This window comes from Momordica charantia (assembly GCF_013281855.1).
Source record: "Momordica charantia cultivar OHB3-1 chromosome 8 unlocalized genomic scaffold, Mcharantia_2.0 BLBB01000008.1, whole genome shotgun sequence".
NCBI classification, from domain to species: domain Eukaryota; kingdom Viridiplantae; phylum Streptophyta; class Magnoliopsida; order Cucurbitales; family Cucurbitaceae; genus Momordica; species Momordica charantia.
This window is the reverse complement of record NW_028275166.1, coordinates 477478-500906: the sequence shown is the minus strand read 5'-3', so window position 1 is coordinate 500906 and position 23429 is coordinate 477478. Positions and strand designations below refer to the sequence as shown.

The window sequence follows — 23429 nt, the reverse complement described above, 5'->3', positions numbered from 1 at the left end:
CATCACCATCTCAATTTATGAAGAAAAAATTGTCCAAAAATACATAGTAACGATCAGAAATAACACATTTAGCCAATAAAAAAAACTTATATATATATATTAAAAAAAACTATAAATACAACCAAATTTTAGCCCTCTAAACACATTCTCAAAATCATTTTGATACTATTTACTAAGTCATTATTTCAATATAAGTCTAGCTTAGCGGTTAAAACATCTTTCTCTTAGAGGTCAGTCCGAAGTTCGACCTCTCATCATTACATTCCTAAAAAAAAAGTTAATATTAACCCAGGATAAAAATACGTATCATTATAAAATATTATAAGAAACACGTAGATTAAACAAAAGAATTTATATATAAATATAAATATAATTTTCTTTTTATCAACTATTTTGTTTAAAGAGGTCATTGATGTAGCCCAACGCTGCAAGTTGGGCCGATCCACAGACCAAGCAAATAAACTCGTAGCTCGAACAGGAAGCCTCCGGCCTGCGTGGTGGAGAAGACGGCACACGGCGGGCGAGAAAGCTGAGAACTCGACCTTCATAGAATCATAGCGACGAAGTGGTATTGATAGCGCGCGCCGGCGCTCACCGCACAGCAGAGATCACATGTTGGTGGCGCAAAGAATTCGATCTTCATCTGCTTTTTCTTCCACGATTCGTTCTTTGCAACAATGGAATAAGGGCATTTTTGTTCACAACCATACTGTATCTTCCTCCACTGCCAGCTCTAGCAACAATGGTCTTCTTGATCTTCAGGAGGTCGAGACGGTTCTGAATAACGTGAAGGCGGACGATGTCAAAGTGATACCAATCCGCAAAGACTGTGATTGGGCTGATTACATGGTGTTCGCCACTGGTAGGTCGACCTGGCATGTTAAGAACATTGCTCAAGCCCTAATTTACAAGGCAGGTTGCTTTTACATTTCTGTCTGATTTTACTGTTCCGAAATTTCAGTTAGATTGCCAAGCTGATGAATTTGAAGAAGAGAAGTTTCTGGTTGTAGTGGCTTAATATGTAATCGCGTTTATTTGAATCGACAGATCAAGCAAAAGCAGAAAGGAGCTAGACAGTTGATACTCCCTAGTGTCGAAGGGCAAGAGGACGGAAAGTGGATTGTCATCGATTCTGGTCTGTCTACTCTCTTTAACGAGTACTATGAATGTTCTTGTTCTTGAATTTTGTAGGGAACGTTCTTGCAGATAAGTCAATTGTTACTGTCCTTCTAGTCTACGCCTAAACAAAATATCAACCAACTAATTCGAATCACATAATTTGAAGTGTTTTCAGTGCACCTTAGCCCTCTTCGCGACACTTTATCTTAGGTTTATACTATGATTTCTGCTGTTTGCAGTGTCTCGAATTAGTTAAAATTCTTTATACTAATCATTTATGCTAGGCTTATCTAGGAATGGTAATGATAATGAAAATCAATAGTAGTATTGAATTAACAAAAATTGTGCCATAAGCTTGTCATAATTGTACTTATATCTATCTATTGGCCATGTCCTAAGGGGAGTTCTCAATGTGTATATTTTAATTGATCACTATTGATGTGTTTATAATTTGTCTTTGAATATTTCCTATTAGGTAAAGTAGTTGTTCACGCCCTTGATGAGAATGCCAGAACTTATTACAATCTGGAAAGCCTTTGGTCAACCGAGACAGCGCCAGATGATTCTTCGCAGGTGAATTCTTGATGCTTTTCTTTTATCCTTTTTATAGATTACCCCTCCCCCTGCACCTTAAATGATCTTTCTTCTAGCGAGTAGTTCCTACGAATGGGGGGGGGGGGACAAAGGGAAGAAATAACCGATGGCTGTTAGTCATTATCGAGCGAGCTGCTGTTTTGACGATGAGCATTGAGCACTTATATTTCCTTTCTCATTTTTGCACAGTTAACCATAGAGTATAATTATGCATTTGATCAAAATAGAGGGGAAGAGAAGAGCATACTTGGACATAGTTTTTATTCCACCTCTTTTGAACGCTATTTTTTAATTATTATTATTATTATATATTTTTTGTGATAAGTAACCAAGGAGAAATTTCATTAACAAAAGAGGAAAATCGAGAGTAAAAAGAAGGGGGAAGATGAGTATTCCCACTGCATCAAAGGGATTACAAAAAAGAGTCCCAATTAGCATAGCTTAGCAAGAAGTCATAATTACAGAAGTGTTTAGAGCGAGTACGTCACATGGAGGCAAAGACTATAACTAGATCCCAAAAAGCCTCACTGCACGCTTCCTCCCCTTTGAAAATTCTCTTGTTTCTCTTCTTTTAATTCTTAACTCTAAGGAACGTGATTTAATCTTTCATTTGAATTTTGGACCTTGTTTGGTGGTCAAATTTTATGTCTAGGCTAACTTAGAGGTAGAGGTGACAAACGTACACTGGTAATTTCAATTTAGGGGCAAAGACAACATTACCATTAGTAATTTACATTCTAGCTACATTTGCGATGAATTGCTGAATCATGCTTGAATGTGAAAATTTCCTTCATAACATGACATTAGATGTTGGTGATACTGTAGCATAACTGAGTCTAGAGACAACGAGCTCGGTGGAGGAGACCATTTTCTTCTCTTTCAGAGTGTTTGAATGGTTATTCTTAGCTGGCTCTCCCTTTTTTAATTCCTTTTGGCCCCAGCACTGGCTTGGGCTATATCAACTTACGCTTTATATGCGGGGAAAGTAAAGCTATTCTATTTGGTCTTGATGCCAGACTGGACCGAGTTAAGTAAAGATTGGCTACTTGGGGACTTACAACCACACCCTCATAGTAATCCAGCGATTTCTAGCTGGCTGGTTTCCTTCACTAGGTGCATTTTGTCCAACGTTCATAGGCACCAATTAGGCTACTCTATCTGTTGAAGGCTTAGACGATCTTGGCTAAAAATGTTATTCTATTAGGGGACCTCCTTCGGCTATCCCTTTCTAGAAGTAATTCAATGTATGATTTCCCTTTCTTTGGGTGACCAAATAAGAGTAAAATTAGAAACTTAAAGCTACTCAGCTAGTTAAGGCATATATCCTTAACTAAAAAGTCGGAGGATCGATTTCTCGTTAAACTTAAAACAAAACTAATGTCTTGTTCTCATCCTTGTACAGGATCTGGACAGAGCTTTAGTGAAGATACGCCGGAAGAACAACTCCAAGAAACCAGCACAAAAAGGTACTTTAATCAAGTGAAAAATTACAAATGTTTACATCTTTCTCATCTGTTGATACGGGGCGAGTCCGATATGACGGTTGTGCATAAATGTTCTTATATATTCTCTTTAGCTTTGCCTCCGTTTTTGAATAATGTAGACTTGGATAAATAACGGTACCAATACAGCAATTTTATCAAGAGTATCCAATTTTCATTTTGATCAATGAGATCAGTAATTAATATATGTATAGATGGTTGGGATCAATGGATTGATCACGAGCCGAAATATGGTTGGAGCCCGATGTTCGGTTCCGGACCTCCTACATTCTATTTTTAGTAGGGTTTTTTTAAATAAATTTTCTTATCGTTTGGATTATAAAAAAAAAAGGAAATCGACGTAGGAATTTGTAAGCAAGTCTAATTTAAAAAAAAAAAAATATATATATATATAAAATGTATCATTATTTAATTAAGTCACGACAAGTTTTATTCTTTTTCTCAACTATGCTTGAATTGGTAAATGCTTTTTATCTTTTTTTTTTTAATTGAGATTATGGATATAGATATTTATATGGTAAATTGCACTTTGAAGTTTGAATTAAGATTGTCCTTAAATTTCATTTTATTGAACCTTGAAAGGTGGTCTAAATGGTCTTTAAAGTTAAACGTATGTTAGTTTTTTTTTAACAGAAATATGACATCTAATTTTTACTTTTACATTATTTTTTACTGCTGTCATGAAAAGGTCATCCAAATTAAGATCTCTCTTCCCCCTTCACCTTCTGTGTCTCCTCCCTGTATCTCTCATCTCTCCTGTCCGTTCGCCCTCGACCTCCCCATCCTCCCCTCCCTTAAAATTTTCTTAAGATTTTCAGACTTTTTAATTGAAGAAGAAAGAAGAATAAGACGGAGTTTTTCCGTTAGTAAAAAAAAAAAAATACATATCCACCAAATTCACAACTTTTTCTTTTTTCTTTTTTAATAATCAAAATCCATCTCATCAGCTTCCCCCAAAATCATCTCTCTCTAGAACAGAATGGGTCAGTTTCTCTCCCTTTTGCCCATTCAACTAGATCAATAGTTTCTTAAATCAGATTGACGCATCTGATCTGCAAGAGGAGGGGATGTGGGATCTGAAAGGATATTTTTGTTATTTAATGAAGTTATTTTCTTTCCCACCAAAAAAAAAAAAGAAAAAATACACTTTTGGTTTGATCTGATCCCTGAGATTTGGAATTGGTGTCAATTTGGTTTCAAGTTTCAAAATAAGCACTTTTGGTCCCTAAAATTTGAAAAATTGTTTTGAATGGTTCCTAAGTATTCTTTGACCGTTAGTTAATGGAAAATGACGTGTCAATTCACGATGAGATATTTCTTAATTTTTTTTTTATGATTTGTAAAAAAATATTAATTTTTACATCATGTTGAGAGCAATGAAAGAGATGATAGAGAATGATTGAGGGAGTTGACAAAAGAATGACACTTAAATGGATTTCTTTTTTCTTTATTCTTCTTTGATTCAGAAATATAAAAAAAAAAAAAAAATCTAAAAGAAAATTTTTGTAGAATGAGAGTTTCATGAGAGGGATGGGGAGTTGGGGACAAGTGAAAGATTCCAAGGAAGTTTTTGGGGAAGGAGTTTCAAGGGAGGGAGGGGAGACTAGTGATGGATCGCGAGAAGACAGGTAGGAGAGACGAGGGAGAAATTATTTTTAATTTTAATAATATTTTGCAATGACAAAAAATTAAAATTAAAAAGTGTCACATAACATATCAAATTGTCACGTCACATATCTGTTAAAGAAGTTATAAAGAAGTTATAAGTTATGAGAAATCTAAGTCTGCGATTTAGAACCATTTTCAAGAGTTTATAGATTAAATTGTCAACTCTTAGGGTATGTTTATATAAGGAGTGATTTTAGAAGAGGATATTTAAAATAATTGATTTTCTGGAATCCCCGCACAAGTTTTTGTTTAAAATATATAAAATAAGTTTTTGTTTGAAATCGAATAGCTTTCTCGCATTTAAATTTGTTTTCTTTCATAAATCACGGATGCAGTTATATGGAACAATTAATTTCAGTTTCAGTAACTTTATTTTAATTTAATGTTGCAATAAAAAGGAAAATTTATTACATATGTTATTTTAAGCAGTGAAAACATTTATAATTAATAAAGTTAATCCGCTTCTTGTGTATTATAAATAAGAGAGATAAACAGTTCAAAGTCCCAACAAACAATTATAAAATTCTACTTATTTTTTTGAATTATATATATGTTACTTGTTAAAAAAAAGTTTAAATATTATTTTGATTGTTATACTTAGTAATCCATGTAATTTCAAAATATTTTCGTGCTTATATTTTCAATTTTTGTTAATTTTAGTTTTCATACTTTTAAAACATCTATTTTGGTTCTTATACTTTTGAAAAGCTATTATTTTGGTCTCTAATTGAAAATTTTTAATACAATTTTTTATAACATAAAACTCTTTAACACAAAGTTATGACTGCATGTAATTAAATTTAGATGTTAAAACTACAATTGAATAAATGTGATGAAAATAAAAATAAAATAATCAAAATTGTTACTTTTTAAAAATATATAGACAAAATAGACATTTCAAAAGTACATGAACTAAATTGAACAAAATTAAAAGTACATGAGGATCAAAATAGTAATTAAATTAAAAAATGTAACACTTTTATTATTATTTTTTTTTTAGTACAAATGTAATACTTTTAGACCTAATATTTAGAAAATGAAATACATATTTCGCAATATTTTTAACTAAAAAGTTAATTTAATTAGTGTAGAAAATAGTTCCAATTTGGAAAAATCAATATGGGGAAAGTGGTGGGTAGGAGTTTGGTTGGGTGGGCGAACTTTCCCTTTAGCGCAAACACTAAACATTAGGGTCAATTCCAGCAAAAGTTTGCAAAAATTACACATTACCATTTAACCGATCTTCCAGAAATGGCCGTTTAATCTTCTAGTGGCTGTATGGTAATTAACCTATATTCCATGGCTATTTACATCTTTAACCCTCCATCGAAATGCAAGGTGTTCCAAAACTAATACTTCGGCGCGTAGTTGTTGCACTGACTGCTGGTTCACACTTTGGTTTCATCACCACTCCACTCCACTCCACTCCACACACATTTCCTCCGGAGATCCCAACGAGGTATCTGCTCACACTTTACTCATTTCCTCTTTATAAGAATCGAATCTGTTCGTCGCTTTCATTTCTGGCGACAATTTCGGGATTTCGTGCTGCTTCTGCGATTTTCTTTGTGCGGAGACCTCCCAGAGCTCTCATGGCGGCCTTCACCGGTTCAAACGCTGTTTCTTTTAGTAAGGCTGGAATCGTTGGTAAATTTGAAGGCTTCGTCGATCGTAGAGCCGGTCCTATTGAGCAGTGGTCTCCGATTTGTGGCGGAGCTGGATCGAATCAGGTCCGAGGTCGCTTCGGTCTCCAGTTAAGATCGAAGAGCTCTTCTGCTTCAACTGGTAACTGTTTACATTGTTTTGTAATTTATTCTTAGTTCGGAAAGATTTGACATCTGTTCTATTTGTGCTTGCGTGAGCTATTGGAAGTGAGACTGTAGGAGAGATTACGTTCATAATTTGTCATGGCAAGTGAGGACGAATGCTTGGCGCGTCTTGAAATTCTCAAGCGTTCTGCTTATGACCGTTAAAGGTTCTTGTTGTTATCGGTAGTCCTTGACGTCGGCCGCCTTTATTTTTATGGAAGTTAGTGTTCTAAGGAACTATGGCTAATGCTTTTGGAATTACGATCTCATTATCAAAATGGATGCGCAGGAATAAAGGCTCAGGTTGCTACAGCGGAACAAGCAAGCATTAAGGAGGGCAAACAAGTGGAAGCGCCTGTGGCTATTGTGACTGGAGCCTCGAGAGGAATTGGAAGAGCCATCGCATTGAGCTTGGGAAAGGCGGGTTGTAAGGTACCTATATTTTCTGATTTCGTATGAAGTTCTATTATTTATATCTGGTTTAAAATGTTGTACAAAATCAGATTTGAAAAATATGATCCTTGGACGCAGTTTTTTTGCTAGCATTCACTTTATGGATAAAATTTTATCTTAGTGAGTCCAGTTATTATATGGAGTTATTATGCTATATAAGCTGAAGTATTTCCCGTTTATGATTTGTTTTCTGAAGACGTCATCTGTCTAGTCAATTTTGGTATCATTATATCATTAATTCTGAATTTTCTATTAAACAATTTTTTGTAGGTCCTGGTTAATTATGCTAGGTCGTCAAAGGAGGCCGAGGAAGTTTGCAAAGAGGTAAATAACGCACCTATTTCAATTCTTATCTCTTGAATCGTATTTGCCCGTTCCACAAATGTTGTGAAGTATCATAGAATCTCCGGAGACTGTTTATCATGCAGAATTCTCACAAGATGCCGAAGCAACTTGGAAATTTCCCTACAGTTATTAGACGGATAACAAATCTGGTTACAGCTATAAATTAAGCATGCCATGCTTTTAGGTTTAAATGTGAAAGCTCATTTAGTGGTTCAATTTGCATTCAATTCTTATGATTGCTTGTAATTGATTCAAGTTCAATCCACAAAGTTTTGTGAAGCTATCAGTTATTCTCCTTTCTTATATGCAGAGAATGGAACCACTAAATTAAGGGAAATACAAAAAGTTGAAGTTGGTTGCCTTTCAAGAGGGAAGTGAGTGAGGCAACTTAATTAACCTATTTACTACCTCACTCACTTCACTCTTTTTCATTTTTTTTTTTCTGTTTTTTAAATAACACTTTGCTATTGCAAATGTTTCTCATAGTTTTAACAAGCTCCACATTTCATATTCAATACTAACAAAGTAATAAACCTATTTACTAATTAAGCCCCAATACTTGTATGCATACTCACTACAAGTCCCATCACCTTTCTAGATTCCATTACTCAAACATGAAACAATTCTTTTATGACGAGGCATCATTCAGTTGGCCATTACTTTTCTTCAACTCCATTCTTCTTTATCAACTAAGCATTGCTGCTCAATTCTTCTGGTGGTGACTTGGTGAATCATTTCGAAAAGATGATGATTAAATTCTCTTGTTACTTGCAGATTGAGGGGTTTGGTGGACAAGCTCTTACTTTTGGTGGAGATGTGTCAAAGGAGGCTGATGTGGATTCAATGATTAAGACAGTAAGCTACTTCACTTTTCTAACTAAACTAGTTTATACCATTTACTTGTTACTCATTTTCATGGTTGACGTTTGTCCAGGCGATTGATGCTTGGGGAACTGTTGATATTTTGATCAACAATGCAGGTATATAGAATTTTTCTTTTAACATTCTCCAGCTTCCTGGCACTTTTACTTAGTTATTTTTACCCAATACTTTCATCGAAATCAGGAATTACTCGTGATGGTTTGTTGATGAGAATGAAGACATCTCAATGGCAGGAGGTGATTGATCTGAATCTTACTGGTGTTTATCTCTGTACTCAGGTATGAATGTGTTGTTGCTTTAACAATGAGTTTGTGGTTGAAGTATCTTGTTCTTGAATAGAGTTTATTCCTTTTTGCAGGCAGCATCCAAAATTATGATGAAAAAGAAGAAGGTAATCTCACTTTTGTATTTTCCAACTTAGAAATAGGCAGCTGAGCTGATGAATCTTCTGCAACTCAAGATGCAATACGCTTTTCATTTTTACTATTAGAATATCTGTACATGTTTACAGTCAATGCTATAACGTGCCTCCATAGAATTTAGAAGCTCAAAATTTGTTAGAAATATATTCCCAATTCTAAGTAATTTTAGTTTTGAGCTGGGATCGTGATTCTTTGCTGAAGTTCAGAAAAAAGAATGAAAGGGGAAAAATGGAAACGTCCTACTCACATTGAGAGGTTTTATACAGGGAAGAATTATCAATATAGCATCAGTTGTAGGCCTTGTTGGAAATGTTGGGCAAGCGAACTACAGTGCTGCAAAGGCAGGGGTGATCGGTCTGACAAAGTCCGTTGCAAAGGAATATGCAAGCAGAAACATTAACGTGGGTTCTGCATTATCTAACTTCTTTAATAAGAATGCTCTCATATGCAAAATGCTAAATGCTAGAGGATAATGTGAACCATCATAATGAAATATCCTTCCAGGTTAACGCTGTTGCGCCTGGGTTTATTGCATCTGACATGACTGCCAAGCTTGGGCCGGAAATTGAGAAGAAAATTATGGATACCATCCCCTTGGGTGAGTCTGAGAAACTCATATATGAGATTGTCTGTGGTGATTCTGTCGATTCACAATAATTTGTTTAAAACCAATATATAATGATTGTAACCATATTTCAATTCCCCATTGTTTCAGCGAGGTATGGCCAACCTGAAGAAGTTGCTGGACTCGTTGAATTCTTGGCTCTTAACCCAGCTGCTAGTTACATTACAGGACAGGTGGGGAGAGTTCCTTTTTTCTTTCTCCTCTTGGTTTCTTAAAATAACTGTTAGCAATAATATAATAACATCATTCCTTTCTTTTTTTACATGCTTACAACGAGAGTTCCTATTTCATTTTGATAAATTAAATAAAATTACACTCTATATATATATATAGTGCATAACTTTAATATGTATTTTATATAGTATAAATATTACTTTTCTTGGTGTGTTTTATGTTACGTTTGAATTTAAACTTGGTTTGGACTATGCTATTTTTGTAAAATTTCAAACTTTACGCTATATTTGAAAATACACATTCATTTTATGCTATTTACGGAAGTACCTCATTTCATTTTATCCATGTTGAATGTTTCTGCAGGTTCTCACCATCGATGGGGGGATGGTTATGTAGGTCATGTATCGAATTTTCCCAACTAAGCCCATAAGAGAGGACCGTTCAGAGTTTAGATTAAGTGGCCGTGGAACTGCGGATTTTTTTACTGCTGGTTTTTGGATTCCCCTGTCGGATGATACACGTTGCTTTTCGCAAGTTTATGCCTTTTAATTTAACCCCAGATTTTGTTTGAAGCCTTTCGAGTTGCCTGCCATTATAATTACAGTTTAAGTTCCTCTCTACAGAATTTCTGACATTAATTAAATTTAGCTAATTAAGGGCAGCGATTTCTTAGTTCCATTTTTTGTGGCCAATATTCATGTTGCTGATCATTTCCATTATTTTTGCTATAAAGAAATTTCTAAATAGATCTATCTTTGTCAAAACAGACACCCCTTGATCTGGTAAGCGGCATTTCACCACTGCAAGCATTTAAATTTAGCCTGTAAATGCTAATATCAGTCTTTTTTTTCATTTTTGCCCAGGTCAGCTATTATCATTATGAACCAATCATTTGGTTCCTCTGTACACTGGTACTCACGTGAGGGCTTATTGAATGCCTTCGCAAAGAAGTCCAGCTGTGGAGATGGGCACTAGATTCTCTATAATGGTTTATATTGTGTTTAACATGTATGAATTTAAAAAAGTGTCCATTAAATACAATTTTGAGAGTTTAAAGATTAATAATTTAACGGTTAAAAATACTATTTTAATCTTTTTACTTCCGAACTCTTTTATTTTAAGCTCTATAATTTCAAATGTCCAAACTTGACCTCTGTACTTTCTTCAATGATAAATCTTAAAATTGGTTCAAAATTTTGTAATAAAAGTTAACCATAACTAAATTTAGATATTCGAAAGTACTACTAAAAAGAGTATTTGAATCCAAAATTATATTTATATAAATTTATTTGATTTTTAAGCGATATATGATTTGAAAGGTCACATCACACACGTCATGAACAAGAGCTTCGAAGTTTGAGTTGGAACTGAAAAACGATAGGTTCCTCCGTTCACATGAAGAAATCAGTGCCCAGTCAGCGTCTGGAAGTTGGAGATGGCAGCAGATTTGGGTGGAAAATTCGAAGACAGGAAAAAAGTGGCAAGGCATTTGCAATCTCAGCCATCAGTTATGGTTGCTTTTGTCTTGTCCCTGGAATAAGAGAATAGATTCCATTGCAGCACATCAGAGAGAGAAAAAAAGCTTATCATTGTGTTTTGTTTTGCCTACTGATGCAAAGTTGTATGTACAGTCAATGAACATCAAGCTACTAGAGAACCAAAGTAGTTGTGGTTCTGATTTTCCCTCTTGCAGCTCGTCGGGTCTTCCACGGCAGTGGCGACACCTTGCGCGCCGAAACAGAACAACTGGTTCATCAACATCTTTCTGTTAAATGAGTCTTGTCTGAACTTCGTAATTGGCACTTTTCTCTTGGAGCATGAGACTCCACCAATGGCAATGCCAATGCCACCCGTTTCTGCTTGAGAAGACATGGGCGACCCCAAAAATGGACTCGGTGGCGATCGGGATCGAATGGCTAGCTTCGGCGTGGCTTGGATTACGCCGTGCATCAATCCAGCAGCGAATTTTTTCTTGGTTGATGGGCTTGGAGGAATGCTCATGATTGGAACTGTTGTTCTTTTGTTGTGTGGAAGACATGACATGTTTGAATATCGACGCCGAAGCGAAATCGAATTCAGTTGTGAAGTTCTTGATGTATCAAACAGAACTGAACAATCATCATCTGCCCAGTCTGTTTTGGTAGGCTTTCTCTCTTTACTATTTGCCCAGCGCAGGAAGAACTTCAGGCGTTTGGCTGCATGATTTACAGAGCTTGGTTTCTTGTCTGATGAATCCACTGAATCACATTCCCCATTTTTGTCTGAGCGAAAATCGAAGGCATCGCCTGCTTCATCCCGAGTTGCATAAGACGCATTTTCAATACCTGTGTACAAGAATATCTCTGCATCTGGAATCCTGAAAGAAGTTCCAGGACTACTTCCAATGCCCTGCATTTTCAAGTGGGAAAAGGAAGCATTTGTTTCCATATAATCACAATGATTCGAAATCCCTCCAGCGAAACCGAATCGCTTGATCAAAATCTCCAAAGATGGGGATCGAGGCTGTTGTTTGAGGAGATCAAGCGGGGTCAAGCCATCCTCATCAGTAATGTTCAAGTTTATTGATGGAACAGACATAAGAAGCTCCACTAATTCACACTGAACATTCTCCGCTACCGCCACGTGAAGCGCGGTTTTTCCATCATTGTTCCTGATGTTGATTATTTCTTGCACATCCATCAACTCACCGTGTATCAGACGACCCATGAGCTCGATCTGCCGATCCAATCTTCGAAACCCCGGGGTTCGGAAACCAGCCACAGCCAGATGAAGAAAAGTGTCTCCATAGTAGTTTAACAGAGAAGTTAGGGAAGGGCATTCATGAATTACAAACTCCACCACAGGCAAGTGACCCCTGTATGCAGCCACATGCAATGAGGTGTTTCCTTGGCTATCGGTGTTGGAAATGATATCAAAAGAAGCCACAAGATTCTTCACCACCTGTAAATGTAATGCAGTCAAAAGTAAGTTCAAAACATGTCAGCTTTAAGGGCTGCACAGTTCTTAATGAATATCATCGGACAAGACAATCTATGTCAGCTAGAGGAGACAAGACAAGAAATCCAACCAAGCACAAACTTCAAAGACACGGAATAACAAGAAAAGAAGCAGGGGGTGTATTGTGTGAGAGTTTGAGTTTGGCTTAAAAGATGTCAAACTCATGTTTGTTCGACAAACTCATGGATTTCAACAGTACCCGAACTTACTTCCTAAACTCCACTCATTCCTAGATCTGCACCCCAAACACAGGCGCCCTAAACTTTCCGCGTCCTAAAAATTTCGGTCAATGTATGGAATTGACAGGAAAGTAAGCATAAAACTCCAAGATCTGACCTCAATCTGTCCTCTTCCAGCAGCAGTATGGAGAATGGTGGATCCCTGAGCGTCCCTGTAAATCAGAACATCGGGGCAGTCCCCAATAAGCGCTGTCATCATCTCCAAATTGCCTCCTCTGGCAGCACAATGGATTGCCCTGTTAATCATCTCCCATCTGAAGGCCAAAGGCATCTCCATCTCACTTTCATCCAACGCCTCATCCATTGATTCCTCTCCACAGCTTGGCCAAGACCTTAAAGAAAGAGCAAAATCCAGCAGAAGCCTAAAGACTTCACAGTTCTTGCTCCTGGCTGCAGCATAAAGAATGTCAGTAACCCCATACTCTCCCTCTCCAAAGACCAGAAAAGGGTCTTTCTCAAGCAGTTCCATGACAAAATCCATATCCCCAGCTGAGGCAGCAGTGTACAAAAGCCAGCCGCCATAGCCAGCACGAATGAGCGAATTTCTATTACCCCCTTTCAGCTCCCCTTCGAGGAGGAGCTTTTTGGCAACATAAGAGCGGCATTTGGCTACATCTTCGAAGTGGGCTTCATCGTCCCACACGGTTTCGAGGCGGCGGATTCGCCGCAGAGAAGTGAGTTTGATGAGGAGATTTGGGTCCAAGTACAGAAGCTCTCTAACGACGTCGTAGAAGCCGTTGGCCGCTGCCCAGTCGATGGGCGTGGCGTACCACCATTGCTCCCCTGTGCTCTCCCATCGAAGAGGGAAAAACAAGGGAGGCGCCATTTTTGCTCAAAACCCACCTACAAATGTCTCGGATATAATCGAAATTGACAGACCCAGAAAGCGAAATTTTCAGAGGAACACCAAAAAGGCCAAAATGTCAATTCCTTTCCAAAAGGGGGAGTAATGGGGGGAAAGCTGGCTGAGCTGGTAGCAATATTGAAAACAGTGAATCCGAATCAAATCAACAATGAGAAGAAGAAAAAGAAATGACCCATTAACATGTTGGCGGAGAAAAAGGACGATCGAATGAAGCCAAGAAACTAAGAAATGACGATTAGAGAGGGAGAAATGAGAATTTTGCAGTGTGTAGAAAGTTAGAAACCAACAAAACCAAAAATGTGCTAACTGGGGCTTTATTTGAGTGGGAAATTACAAAAAGTTGAGAAAGCGATTTGCCTCGAATGGTTCCAAGATTCCCCTGCCTCGTGACGGTGAGAGAGAGAGTGGCTTTTCAACAGTTCAACCGCTGCCATTCACAAAGACAAACAGACAGGTACCAGAAAACAGCCATCATTTAAAAGAGAGAGATCCAAAAAATATATATATATATATATATATATTTTCATTTAAAAGAGAGAGATCCAAAATATATATATATATATATTTTTTTTTTCTTTTTATTTTCTTGGAATTTGGCTGTGTTGATGATCATTAATGGATGTTTTGGAAAGTGAAATGAAAATCTGAAGTTTTCTTTTTTTGGGAGCGGTAGTGTTAATGGGATGAACACTAATTTAGTTTGAGGAGGGACATATTGATATAGAGGAGGAGGGTGGGTCTCACTCTCACCCATGTTCTTGCCTGCTGCTTCCTAAGACTCACTATTATTTTCATTTCATGTCGGTGAAAAGATTTGTCTTTGATGAAAAGAGGACACTTTTCACATAATTTTTAAATTTAAATTGTTCAAAAAATTGTTTGCAAAATAATTATTAAAAAATAATAATAAAAAAAAGAACACTCGCAAGTCACACCCTTCAAGTTTCCAAGCATGGGCTAATTAATATTACTTTCTTTTATTTTATAACGAATTAAAAATAAAAAATTTAAACGAGGCATGGGTTTTTCTTAAAGTTTAATAAGTATTGGGATGGAGGGCTCCTGGAGCAGCTGAGTTAGCAAGAACTTGAGTCTGAGTTAGCAAGAACTTGAGTCTCCTATTCATATTGACGTATAGGTCTCAATTTCGAGCATTCTAGTGAGGTTAATAAAAAAAAACTATTCAGAGCGATGCCTAGAATTTCATATGTCCGGCATCTTAAATTAACCACGTTTATTTCGTAGGAAAATTTATAAAGATATCCGAGAATATTTAGATAGTCACATTTCTTTTGTAAGATTTATTTTAAGAATGTGTTAATAAATTGATAAAATGTTCTAAAAATGCTCTTAATATTCATATTAGTTTAACGTATTTCAATTTTAACTTTAATAGTTTTCCAAGAATACAACTGTGTTTCATAAGTGTATCCAAAACTCGTAAAATGTCTCTCGTACAGGCATCCTAGGATAGTTGGACTTTCAAGTTTCATAACAGTTGAAGACAAATGGTGTATTATTGCACCAATTGATATGACCAAAACAAACGTGAATACACAAAAATAACGAAAAGTATTGCCTCAAGACAGATTTAACCCCCAAACTTGAAATAACAAATTAACGAGCAACCTTCACACGGGCATATCAAAATTCTCAGATATCCTACATTCCCGCTAAACAAACGTGGGAATCCAGATGCAAAGTTCAACGGGAATTTTGGATTCCCACAAAACAAACAATTCCCTAATGTTTCTCGTATTCGAACTTTAAGGCGACAGGGGAACAAAACTCCGAGTACCAACTATTAGGAAGGGAAAAAAAAGGTTTTGGGATTTGCTAAACTATGCTAGATAGCCTAGATCTGGTGAAAATTCTAAAGGAAGGGTTGAGGGTTTATGGTTATTTGTGTGTGATTACTTTACAAAAGCTGTCCGTATTTTGATGATTGGCATCCCTATAGGAAAAAGGTAAAAATAAGAAGCATGCAAATGCGTGTCCCACCCTGCAATTATTTGATTCACATAATTGATAATCCTGCACCTTCTCACAAGTGAACACAATTTTTTAATATGTTCCATTTACAAATAAGATGTATGTAAATCCAAAATTAAGAAATCGGCTCAATAATTGATAAATTACTCCAACACTCAAAAATGTCCCTACCCAAGAACCAAAGCGTCTTGTTTGAAGAAAAAATAAAAAGCAAACTTTATAGTAGTGGCCAGTTAAGATTGAAATCATGCTTCGTATATACTATATATTAATTTTTATAAATTACGAACTTATACATTATAAATACATACTACATAAAGTTGGATTTATTAAAACCTTTAAATACTTCTGTAATATGAGTGATTTAATATCTTACAAAGGTGTAAACTATTTGTAATTTTAACACTTTTTGTTCCCATTCCACATATAAACAAACAGAACAACTCCACCTTCATCTTAATCACGTGATTTTTATTATTTTTGTTTAGAAAAAAGACAAAAAAAAAAAAAGGCTGGATGTTGCACATGGTTGAGTTGAGTTCTGAGACATTGGATCCGGAGCTTCGATCAAAATCTTCAACAAATTCAGTCAGACTCAATTTCTTTTTTCTTTTTTTTTTTTTTAAGCTCTCAATGTCTTATTTGAACGTTTTTTTTTCCTTTTTTTTTTAGCTCTCAATATCTCATGTGAACGTTTTTTCTTTTTTCTTTTTAGCTCACCCTACCTCCTTTCTTAGCTAACCTTTGTCTCATGAGAGTCCATTGCTAGATTGAGATATGCTAGGTGGTGAGGACCCATTTTCTCGTTGGGGTTCTTAGGAGCTTCTTGTTCATCCAAAATGTTGGCATGGGATTTCGGCAATTTCAACTAACCCTTCTCCGACCCTTACTGCCCAACCCGAGAGCGGACAACTAATGCATTCCACTTATTGAATAGGGTTCTATGGCCATCAAGCACATCCGGCAAGGATCAAAGGAGATCTCTACGAAGACGCAAGCATACATTTCATGTTCATTCCTCTGACGTTCAACATATAAAGGTGAGAATTCAAACTTACGACATTTTGATCAAAGATATATATCTTAACCAATTAAGCTTAAGCTTTAGATGGTCTATAACTTACTTATATGTTGCCTATAAACAAAACTCAAAATTAAATCAACCATTTGAAAAAAGAAAGAAAGAAAAACTCAATCCCTTGAACAGATTATTAATTGTCTATTAGTAACTGTTCAAAGAGTAAATATAATTAGATAATAGCATCTCCTCTTATAAATGATAGATTAGAATCCTTTTAATTGGTACGTTCTTATATTATTTTTTATTTTTTAAAACACCACATCACAAATGAGTGAGAATTGCCTGCGAAGAGGGAGTAGGGTGTCTTTAACCACTCATGCTCGAAGTTTTTTTGGATCTTAGGTACCACTACAAATCTCTTTATAATCTACCATGCTTGTACCTAGAAAAAGGGTATTAATTTAGATTTAAAAAAAGGGTGTAAATGGTGTGAATGAAAGGCAGCAGAAAAGTCAAAAGATATATTAGGCATAGAGACGCCAAATAAGGAAGGAAATAAGTTGGCAAACTTAGACGGCTATTGGCTGCCCCTAATTTCTGACCCCTCTTGGTTCTTTGCATTTCCCTTCCCTTCCCTTATAAATTCACACAATCAAAAAACATGCCTCACCCGCTGCTCATATTTCTCCACGAGAAGACTCATTCTCTTCTCTCTGCTCTGCTGCCATGGCCGCCACCAACAGATGGTTAAAGCCTGAGGTTTGGTTTTTTTCTCTTCTCCCTTTCCTTTTCCTTTACTTTCTGTTTGGCTGCTGAGAAAAAAAAAACATGAAGAAAACAATAACTTATCTCATCAAAATCTTGCTTTTGTTGAATATTATGTGCAGGTGTATCCTCTCTTTGCTGCAGTTGGTGTGGCTGTTGGCATCTGTGGGATGCAGCTTGTTAGAAACATAACCACCAACCCTGAAGTCAGGTAAATATCATCGAAATGTTAATATTTTGATCAGTAAAAAGAGGGATATTTCCTGTTCAGAAATCAGAATTGTTCTGATTGTTGTGGACGAATATGGCAGGGTTATCAAGGAGAAGAGAGCTGCAGGAGTGCTTGACAACTTTGAAGAAGGTGAAAAGTATGCTGAACATGGCCTCAGGAAGTTCCTCAGAACACGATCCCCTCAGATTATGCCTTCCATCAACAAATTCTTCTCAGATCCAAACTAAATCCAATTCTGCTACTGACCATTCAGATTAGCTGTTGATTGCCTGCTGAATTTGTTGTCGATGCATAACTCGAGTTGTTTCAAATAATGAAGTGCTATTGAACAAATGGAAGTTTTTTTGTTCTGTTGTGGCTGGAAAAGACGAGTGTAGCACCACCCACATAGCATACCTGAGATATTAACTCATCTTTTTCTACAACTATGGAATCATGTGTTCTAGTTTTAAAGAGGGATACCGGACCCGAACGTCAACATTTCCCCAAACTTCTTTCGTCTGAGAATCACTGAGCATCCAAATTTCCAAACATCTGGATGTTGAGTGTATCAAGATTCCCTGCAGATAAATAATCTCTCAAATATCAATCAACGCAGATGGTATGGTAGTTTAACATAATGATCCGCTAATAAACTGTTATATTCCAGAGATACGTACCCAAATGCTAGTCAGGAATTAAGAAACTGTTGGTTCACTTGAAAGGCAACGACGACGAGCAGTAATCATCGGCTTGGTTTAAGGAAAAATAAACAAGTAATGTAATGGTATCATTTTTCACATGTTTATATTTATCGACATCTTTGAAAACATGCATAGGCACTGTACAGATGAGACAATACTACCAACAATCCATATTATATATACAGAGAGAAGATAACTGATAACCTGTCAAAAAATGCACAAGCAGTGTCTGTGCATAAAGGCCATATTTGTTTACATGGTTGATTTAGTGTATGGATTACAAGTAAAGATGGAGTGCTGAAACCCAAGTCCCACAAAGGGCACTAAAGCCAAAATTCATAACATATTGGCATAACTGTGTACTTGCTCAACTCACTCCGCGATATATCGCACCAGGACGGAGATCATCCATATTATCGATGTTTCTATACCCATCAAACTCCCGTAGGCATGTCCAGCCCCGACGAGCTAAAAACTCCCGGTAATCATCTTCAACGTAAAAAATTTTATCTTCAGTATGTACTGGTAAGTGGTCAGATTCATCATAGAGGCAGATTTTAACAGCCAACCCTGAAATTAGAAGTTCAATGGCTCTTACATGCATCACTTTAATTCAAAATGTGCAGCATGGTGCTATAATCATTACGAGAATCATAACAGTCAAGAATAATACAAAAAGAGGTACCTTCATCGAGGTGAAGAGTGTAGTTTCCTAAAGGCATGTCCCGGTCCAGACTTCTGACAACCTGGTCCTCATCCTCTAACCAAAATGCCCGTTTAGTTCTTAACCTAAAAGCAGATTTAATTGCCTCCTTGATGGCATCTGAGGTGCCATCAATACCGATTCTTCTTGTGTAATCCCCCCACTTGACTGATATAACTCTCCCGCCAAATGCCTGACTCTCACCACCTGCCAAGAAGGCGGTAAATAGACAGAAACTGAAACCATTCGAGATTCATAAGCAGAGCATCTCAAACAATGGCAGGAGAGTTATTTTGGTACAAGGCACGTTTACCAGAATTCAGAAGTGAATCTTGATGCCAATATATTTGTATAATATAAATGAAGTGTTAAACCAATCACTAGAATACAGTCATCAACTACAAAGTTATGTATCATCATATAACAGGACACGTTCCAGTGCATTCAAAATTGCAGTCTCGAAATACTACAGGCATTTAGCATATGAATCACAAGTGGAATCTGAAAAAAAGGCGAGAGTGGCTTTGATACAATTCTTCTGATTGAAATGCAAAGACGAAACTTAATACAAATATTGAGGATGCTTAAATACAGGGCCTAAATGTACCAAGAGTCTCTCAAAACCTAAAAAGAAATATCAATGTAATAGGACTCTGTTCCAAAACATTCAAAACCATTGAATTGTGGTTATGCAGTACTACCATTTCCAGGTGCCTCTCTCCAATTCCATGGTGGAATACCCGTCGCAGCAACTGCATCAGCAGCTGTGATGGCAAGGGGATGTCCATCGTGATCTAACTGTCTTTCAAGATTGAGCGATGGTCTGCCACCAGCTGCATGCAAGGAAATTTTGAGGGAGAACTTTTTTTCTTCTTTATATTAAGAACATGATATAAAATGTGAATTGTCACTATAAAAATAAATTGCTTATTTGCAATCCCATAATTGGAAACTATGAATTACATGAAAACTCGTATTAGAGGTTACTCTTAATTGATCAATATTATAATCTTGCAATAACAAACTTTGAGTCTACACTTTTAATCTATTTGTGGGCAGGGTTATTTAGACAATATATATCATAATGTGTATGATGTGGTTACACCCAAAAGAAAATAGAATGTAATCTTCCAGATGAACAGGAAATACAAGAAACTCAAATGAAGATGCAACTTTGACAATTCCTTAATCTTAAAACCGTCAATTTGGACACAAGAGCATTAAATATAAAATTTACACCCCCGGACTAGGTAAGACAAAAAGATTTTATTGGTTTATCGATAAGAAGGGTGAATTGTTCAAAAGATAAAGACCTAATTGATATTCCCTAATCGACTGCTTCAGTCAACAGGCAACACAAAAAGCAAGATACGTTCAACATATTTTTATAAACTGAAATTATATCCTGATCATAGACCCATAGGAACCAATTCAAAATGCACACGAGAAATCAATTGCATAAAAAATGGCTTGTTCAATCAAAGTCATATTCTAAAGTAGTTAATGGAGTTTATTTAATGAATCAATGTTCATACAGAATAGTAAGAATTGTAATCAGGATACAGCTTAGAACTTGTTACAGCCACTAATAGCTTAGAATTGTAATCAGGATTGATGTACAGCCACAATATGATTCCACTGTGTAGCAGATCCACCAGCTTAGACTAGTTACAACCACTAATATGATTCTTGATGTACAATCAATTCCATGTCTTTCTTCCTAGCATATCAATAATTCAATATTTACTTGATGACATGATCAGAAATGCTAACTAGCTATTTTAAGTTTCCACAAGCTTTATAAATATGTGGTGCATACTAGAATCTCCCTCCAAAATTAGATAGCGAATCCACTAAGTGCAATTTTCTTAGCCATTTTCTATTTCTTCATTTGGTGGACAAACAGTAAACAACAGAAGAAAAATGAAAGTTGAATGATGAATACAAAGCTATCATCAGCCACAAAAACTCAGATGACAAGAGGAGCAAATGTTTGTAAAGAAAAAAGTGATACAAATAACATCTTAATAACAGCAAATAACAAGTATGTCGTACCTTCAACAGGTCCGAACGATAGACCATTATCCTCAATTCCTGCATTGGGATAAAATTACAATGGTCGTCACAGTCCTCTTGTGACCCCAGAGCCAGACTAATCATAACCCTACTGCACCTACTATTTGCCCACCATATTTCACGTACCTAACAGACTTAAAGAGTGCAGGCACCAAAAATAGCAATTCGAAAAATTTTACCTGTTTAAGGAACAAATACAGAAAACAAAGATGATTCCCCACCCCCCAAGAAGAGTAAGAACAACAAAATTTGTTATATTTCATAAATCAGAACTCTGCATTTGAAAGAATAAGCTTGGTGAGAACCATAGCGTCGAGGAATTATATACAAAGAAAGTAGACCAAAATATTGCGGCTAACGAATTCTCACGAATAATGAAATTGTGCTTCCATTTCTCCCTCTTTTAATTATGACAATTGCTTCCTTTTCCTTTTTCTTTTTTCTAGGGAGGGGTGTTAAAGCCTTAAAGCGAGCCGGATATTACACTTAGCACTACCCCCTTCACCCTCCCAAAGATAAGAAACGAAAGTTACCTTTGTCTGAGAATTGCATATATGAATCAATCTTGGGTGGTGTGGGGCTCTTGTAATGCGCACTCTTGCTTCTCTCCTTCAAGATTTCTTCAATCTCCTTGTAATACGACATCTTGGCAGAGCCACTTCCCCTGTCATGGTGCTTTGCCTTCTTGAACTCCTTGAGCAAGTTCCTCCACTTATCAGTACACATAGTCGGGGAGCGATCGAAGCCCCTTTCCCTCATCTTGGAGGATATCTGCTCCCACAAATGCTTGTTGGATTTGGAGGTATTGAACAAGCCATCCATCTCCCGGCGTAGGGAAATTAAGCTCCGAGTCTCGTCCTGAACCCAAGTCTCCGCCCGTTTCTTCGGAGCCTTGACTTCGTGATCCTCCCCACTGCTATCGCCGAGCATAAGTTGGTGCTGCGGATGAGTCTGCTGCTGCTGCTGCTGCTGCTGATGCTGGTGAGGAGGAAGATGGTGGTCGCCATTAGAGGCGACCTCGATCATCATATCTCTGCTACCTTCTTCCTTGTAAATATCGATTGGGCGAGGCTTATCAGGCAAGTACATGTCTGGATTCGTGAAATTTCGAGAAAGCTGGGAGTTCGTAGAGCGAAGGGTGAGCCCACGTTGTGGCCTGTGGGAGGGTACGAGATAAGAAATGGTGGCTTAAATTTTCATTTCTCTTTTTTCTTTCTTCCTGAGACTGTAAGTTCAGAGTCCTTTTTCCGCAGGCCGCAATTCTGAGGGTTCTCTTCTTTAGCTAATGAAGAGAGAGACAGAGAGAGACGAAGGTCGCGTGTGATGCCGGAGAAACAGGGAATAATTGTACGGATAAAAATGAGAAATAGCAAAATTCTGAAATTTGTAGACTCGTTTAGAATTTAAGATGGTTTTTTCTTTTTTTTTTTTGGGTCCAATTTTGTACTTGGATTTAGTTTAATTGGGTCGAGTGGTAATTAAAGCTACTAATCTCTCTCATTGAGCTTGAGTTTAAGAAAATTGGGGATTTAAACATAAATGATGTTTCAACTGGTTCAATAATAATTCAAGACATTTCTTACTAAAAGTTTATGAGTTCAAATCTTTACTTTCATATACAGCATCAAACAAAAAAAATCATATTCTTGTCTAATAGTCCCATATATAAGGGAATTATACCAATTTTACCGTCGGAGATTAAGCAATTAATACGAATTTTCATATAGAAGCCGATAGTGGCAACAAAATAAAATAAAATTATTTGGAGTTTTTTGCACACGCGTTGTTAAAAATCGGATAGTTTAAAATATAATGCTGTTTAAATTGTTAAATAAAAATGTACACCCTTTTTTTTTGACAGAATGAAGTACAACTTGCAAATATTTATTGTTAAAAAATATCAAATTTTGAGCTCGGATATAATTCTTATCTACCTTTGCCCGTAAGAAGTATAATATTTCACGTATTATCAATATTTTATGACTTTTTTGTTTTCTTTTGAAAAAAAAAAATTGCATGACTTGAAGGCGGTACGAACCCAACTAAAAAATAAGTTTGATGGGTTAAGTTGACTTAAATCAACGACTACACAATTTCAAATAAAATTTTTAGATTTAACATAGATGATTGATTGAATTGACTATGATATACTGAAAAAAAATGAGTTTGATTGCGGTATATTAAAGTTTTTTGTAATATAAATCAAATAATCCTTTAAAATACTGTCATTCAAACAAGAAAATGAATGGTGGACTCCTACACTT

The 23429-nt window shown here is 36.4% G+C and overlaps 5 protein-coding genes across 7 annotated transcripts; 3 read left to right on the top strand and 2 right to left on the bottom strand.

The window, feature by feature from the left end:
* The first annotated feature begins 433 nt into the window (after window positions 1–433).
* On the top strand, window positions 434–3382 carry LOC111004570 (Lojap-related protein). The gene is made up of 4 exons (XM_022275614.2): window positions 434–912; window positions 1048–1135; window positions 1595–1692; window positions 3116–3382. The coding sequence occupies exons 1-4, from the start codon at window positions 613–615 to the stop codon at window positions 3194–3196; spliced, it is 567 nt and encodes a 188-aa protein (XP_022131306.1). The 5' UTR covers window positions 434–612; the 3' UTR covers window positions 3197–3382.
* Window positions 3383–6248: 2866 nt separating this feature from the next.
* LOC111004877 (NAD(P)-binding Rossmann-fold superfamily protein) lies at window positions 6249–10270 on the top strand. 2 transcript variants are annotated; one of them, XM_088127630.1, is made up of 12 exons: window positions 6527–6668; window positions 6756–6858; window positions 6981–7123; window positions 7415–7468; window positions 8264–8344; window positions 8424–8469; window positions 8555–8649; window positions 8730–8762; window positions 9060–9194; window positions 9298–9391; window positions 9509–9591; window positions 9956–10270. In XM_088127630.1, the coding sequence occupies exons 2-12, from the start codon at window positions 6846–6848 to the stop codon at window positions 9986–9988; spliced, it is 810 nt and encodes a 269-aa protein (XP_087983756.1). In that variant the 5' UTR covers window positions 6527–6668; window positions 6756–6845; the 3' UTR covers window positions 9989–10270. The 2 variants fall into 2 exon arrangements, with proteins under 2 accessions (XP_022131808.2, XP_087983756.1); XM_022276116.2 differs by lacking the exon at window positions 6756–6858 and having other exon boundaries at window positions 6249–6668.
* An 891-nt stretch (window positions 10271–11161) lies between these two features.
* Window positions 11162–13934, bottom strand: LOC111005193 (uncharacterized). The gene is made up of 2 exons (XM_022276618.2): window positions 12926–13934; window positions 11162–12532 (listed from the first exon to the last, which is right to left on the bottom strand). The coding sequence occupies exons 1-2, from the start codon at window positions 13652–13654 to the stop codon at window positions 11234–11236; spliced, it is 2028 nt and encodes a 675-aa protein (XP_022132310.1). The 5' UTR covers window positions 13655–13934; the 3' UTR covers window positions 11162–11233.
* A 3349-nt stretch (window positions 13935–17283) lies between these two features.
* Window positions 17284–18158, top strand: LOC111004829 (uncharacterized). Its single transcript, XM_022276046.2, has 3 exons — window positions 17284–17465; window positions 17594–17682; window positions 17783–18158. The coding sequence occupies exons 1-3, from the start codon at window positions 17433–17435 to the stop codon at window positions 17928–17930; spliced, it is 270 nt and encodes an 89-aa protein (XP_022131738.1). The 5' UTR covers window positions 17284–17432; the 3' UTR covers window positions 17931–18158.
* Window positions 18159–18533: 375 nt separating this feature from the next.
* On the bottom strand, window positions 18534–22548 carry LOC111004828 (trihelix transcription factor GT-1). Of its 2 annotated transcripts, XM_022276044.2 has the most exons (5): window positions 21699–22545; window positions 21145–21183; window positions 19791–19922; window positions 19072–19296; window positions 18534–18956 (listed from the first exon to the last, which is right to left on the bottom strand). In XM_022276044.2, exons 1-5 carry the CDS (start codon window positions 22252–22254, stop codon window positions 18754–18756), a joined length of 1155 nt encoding a protein of 384 aa, XP_022131736.1. In that variant the 5' UTR covers window positions 22255–22545; the 3' UTR covers window positions 18534–18753. The 2 variants fall into 2 exon arrangements, with proteins under 2 accessions (XP_022131736.1, XP_022131737.1); XM_022276045.2 differs by lacking the exon at window positions 21145–21183 and having other exon boundaries at window positions 21699–22548.
* Between the last annotated feature and the right edge of the window lie 881 nt (window positions 22549–23429).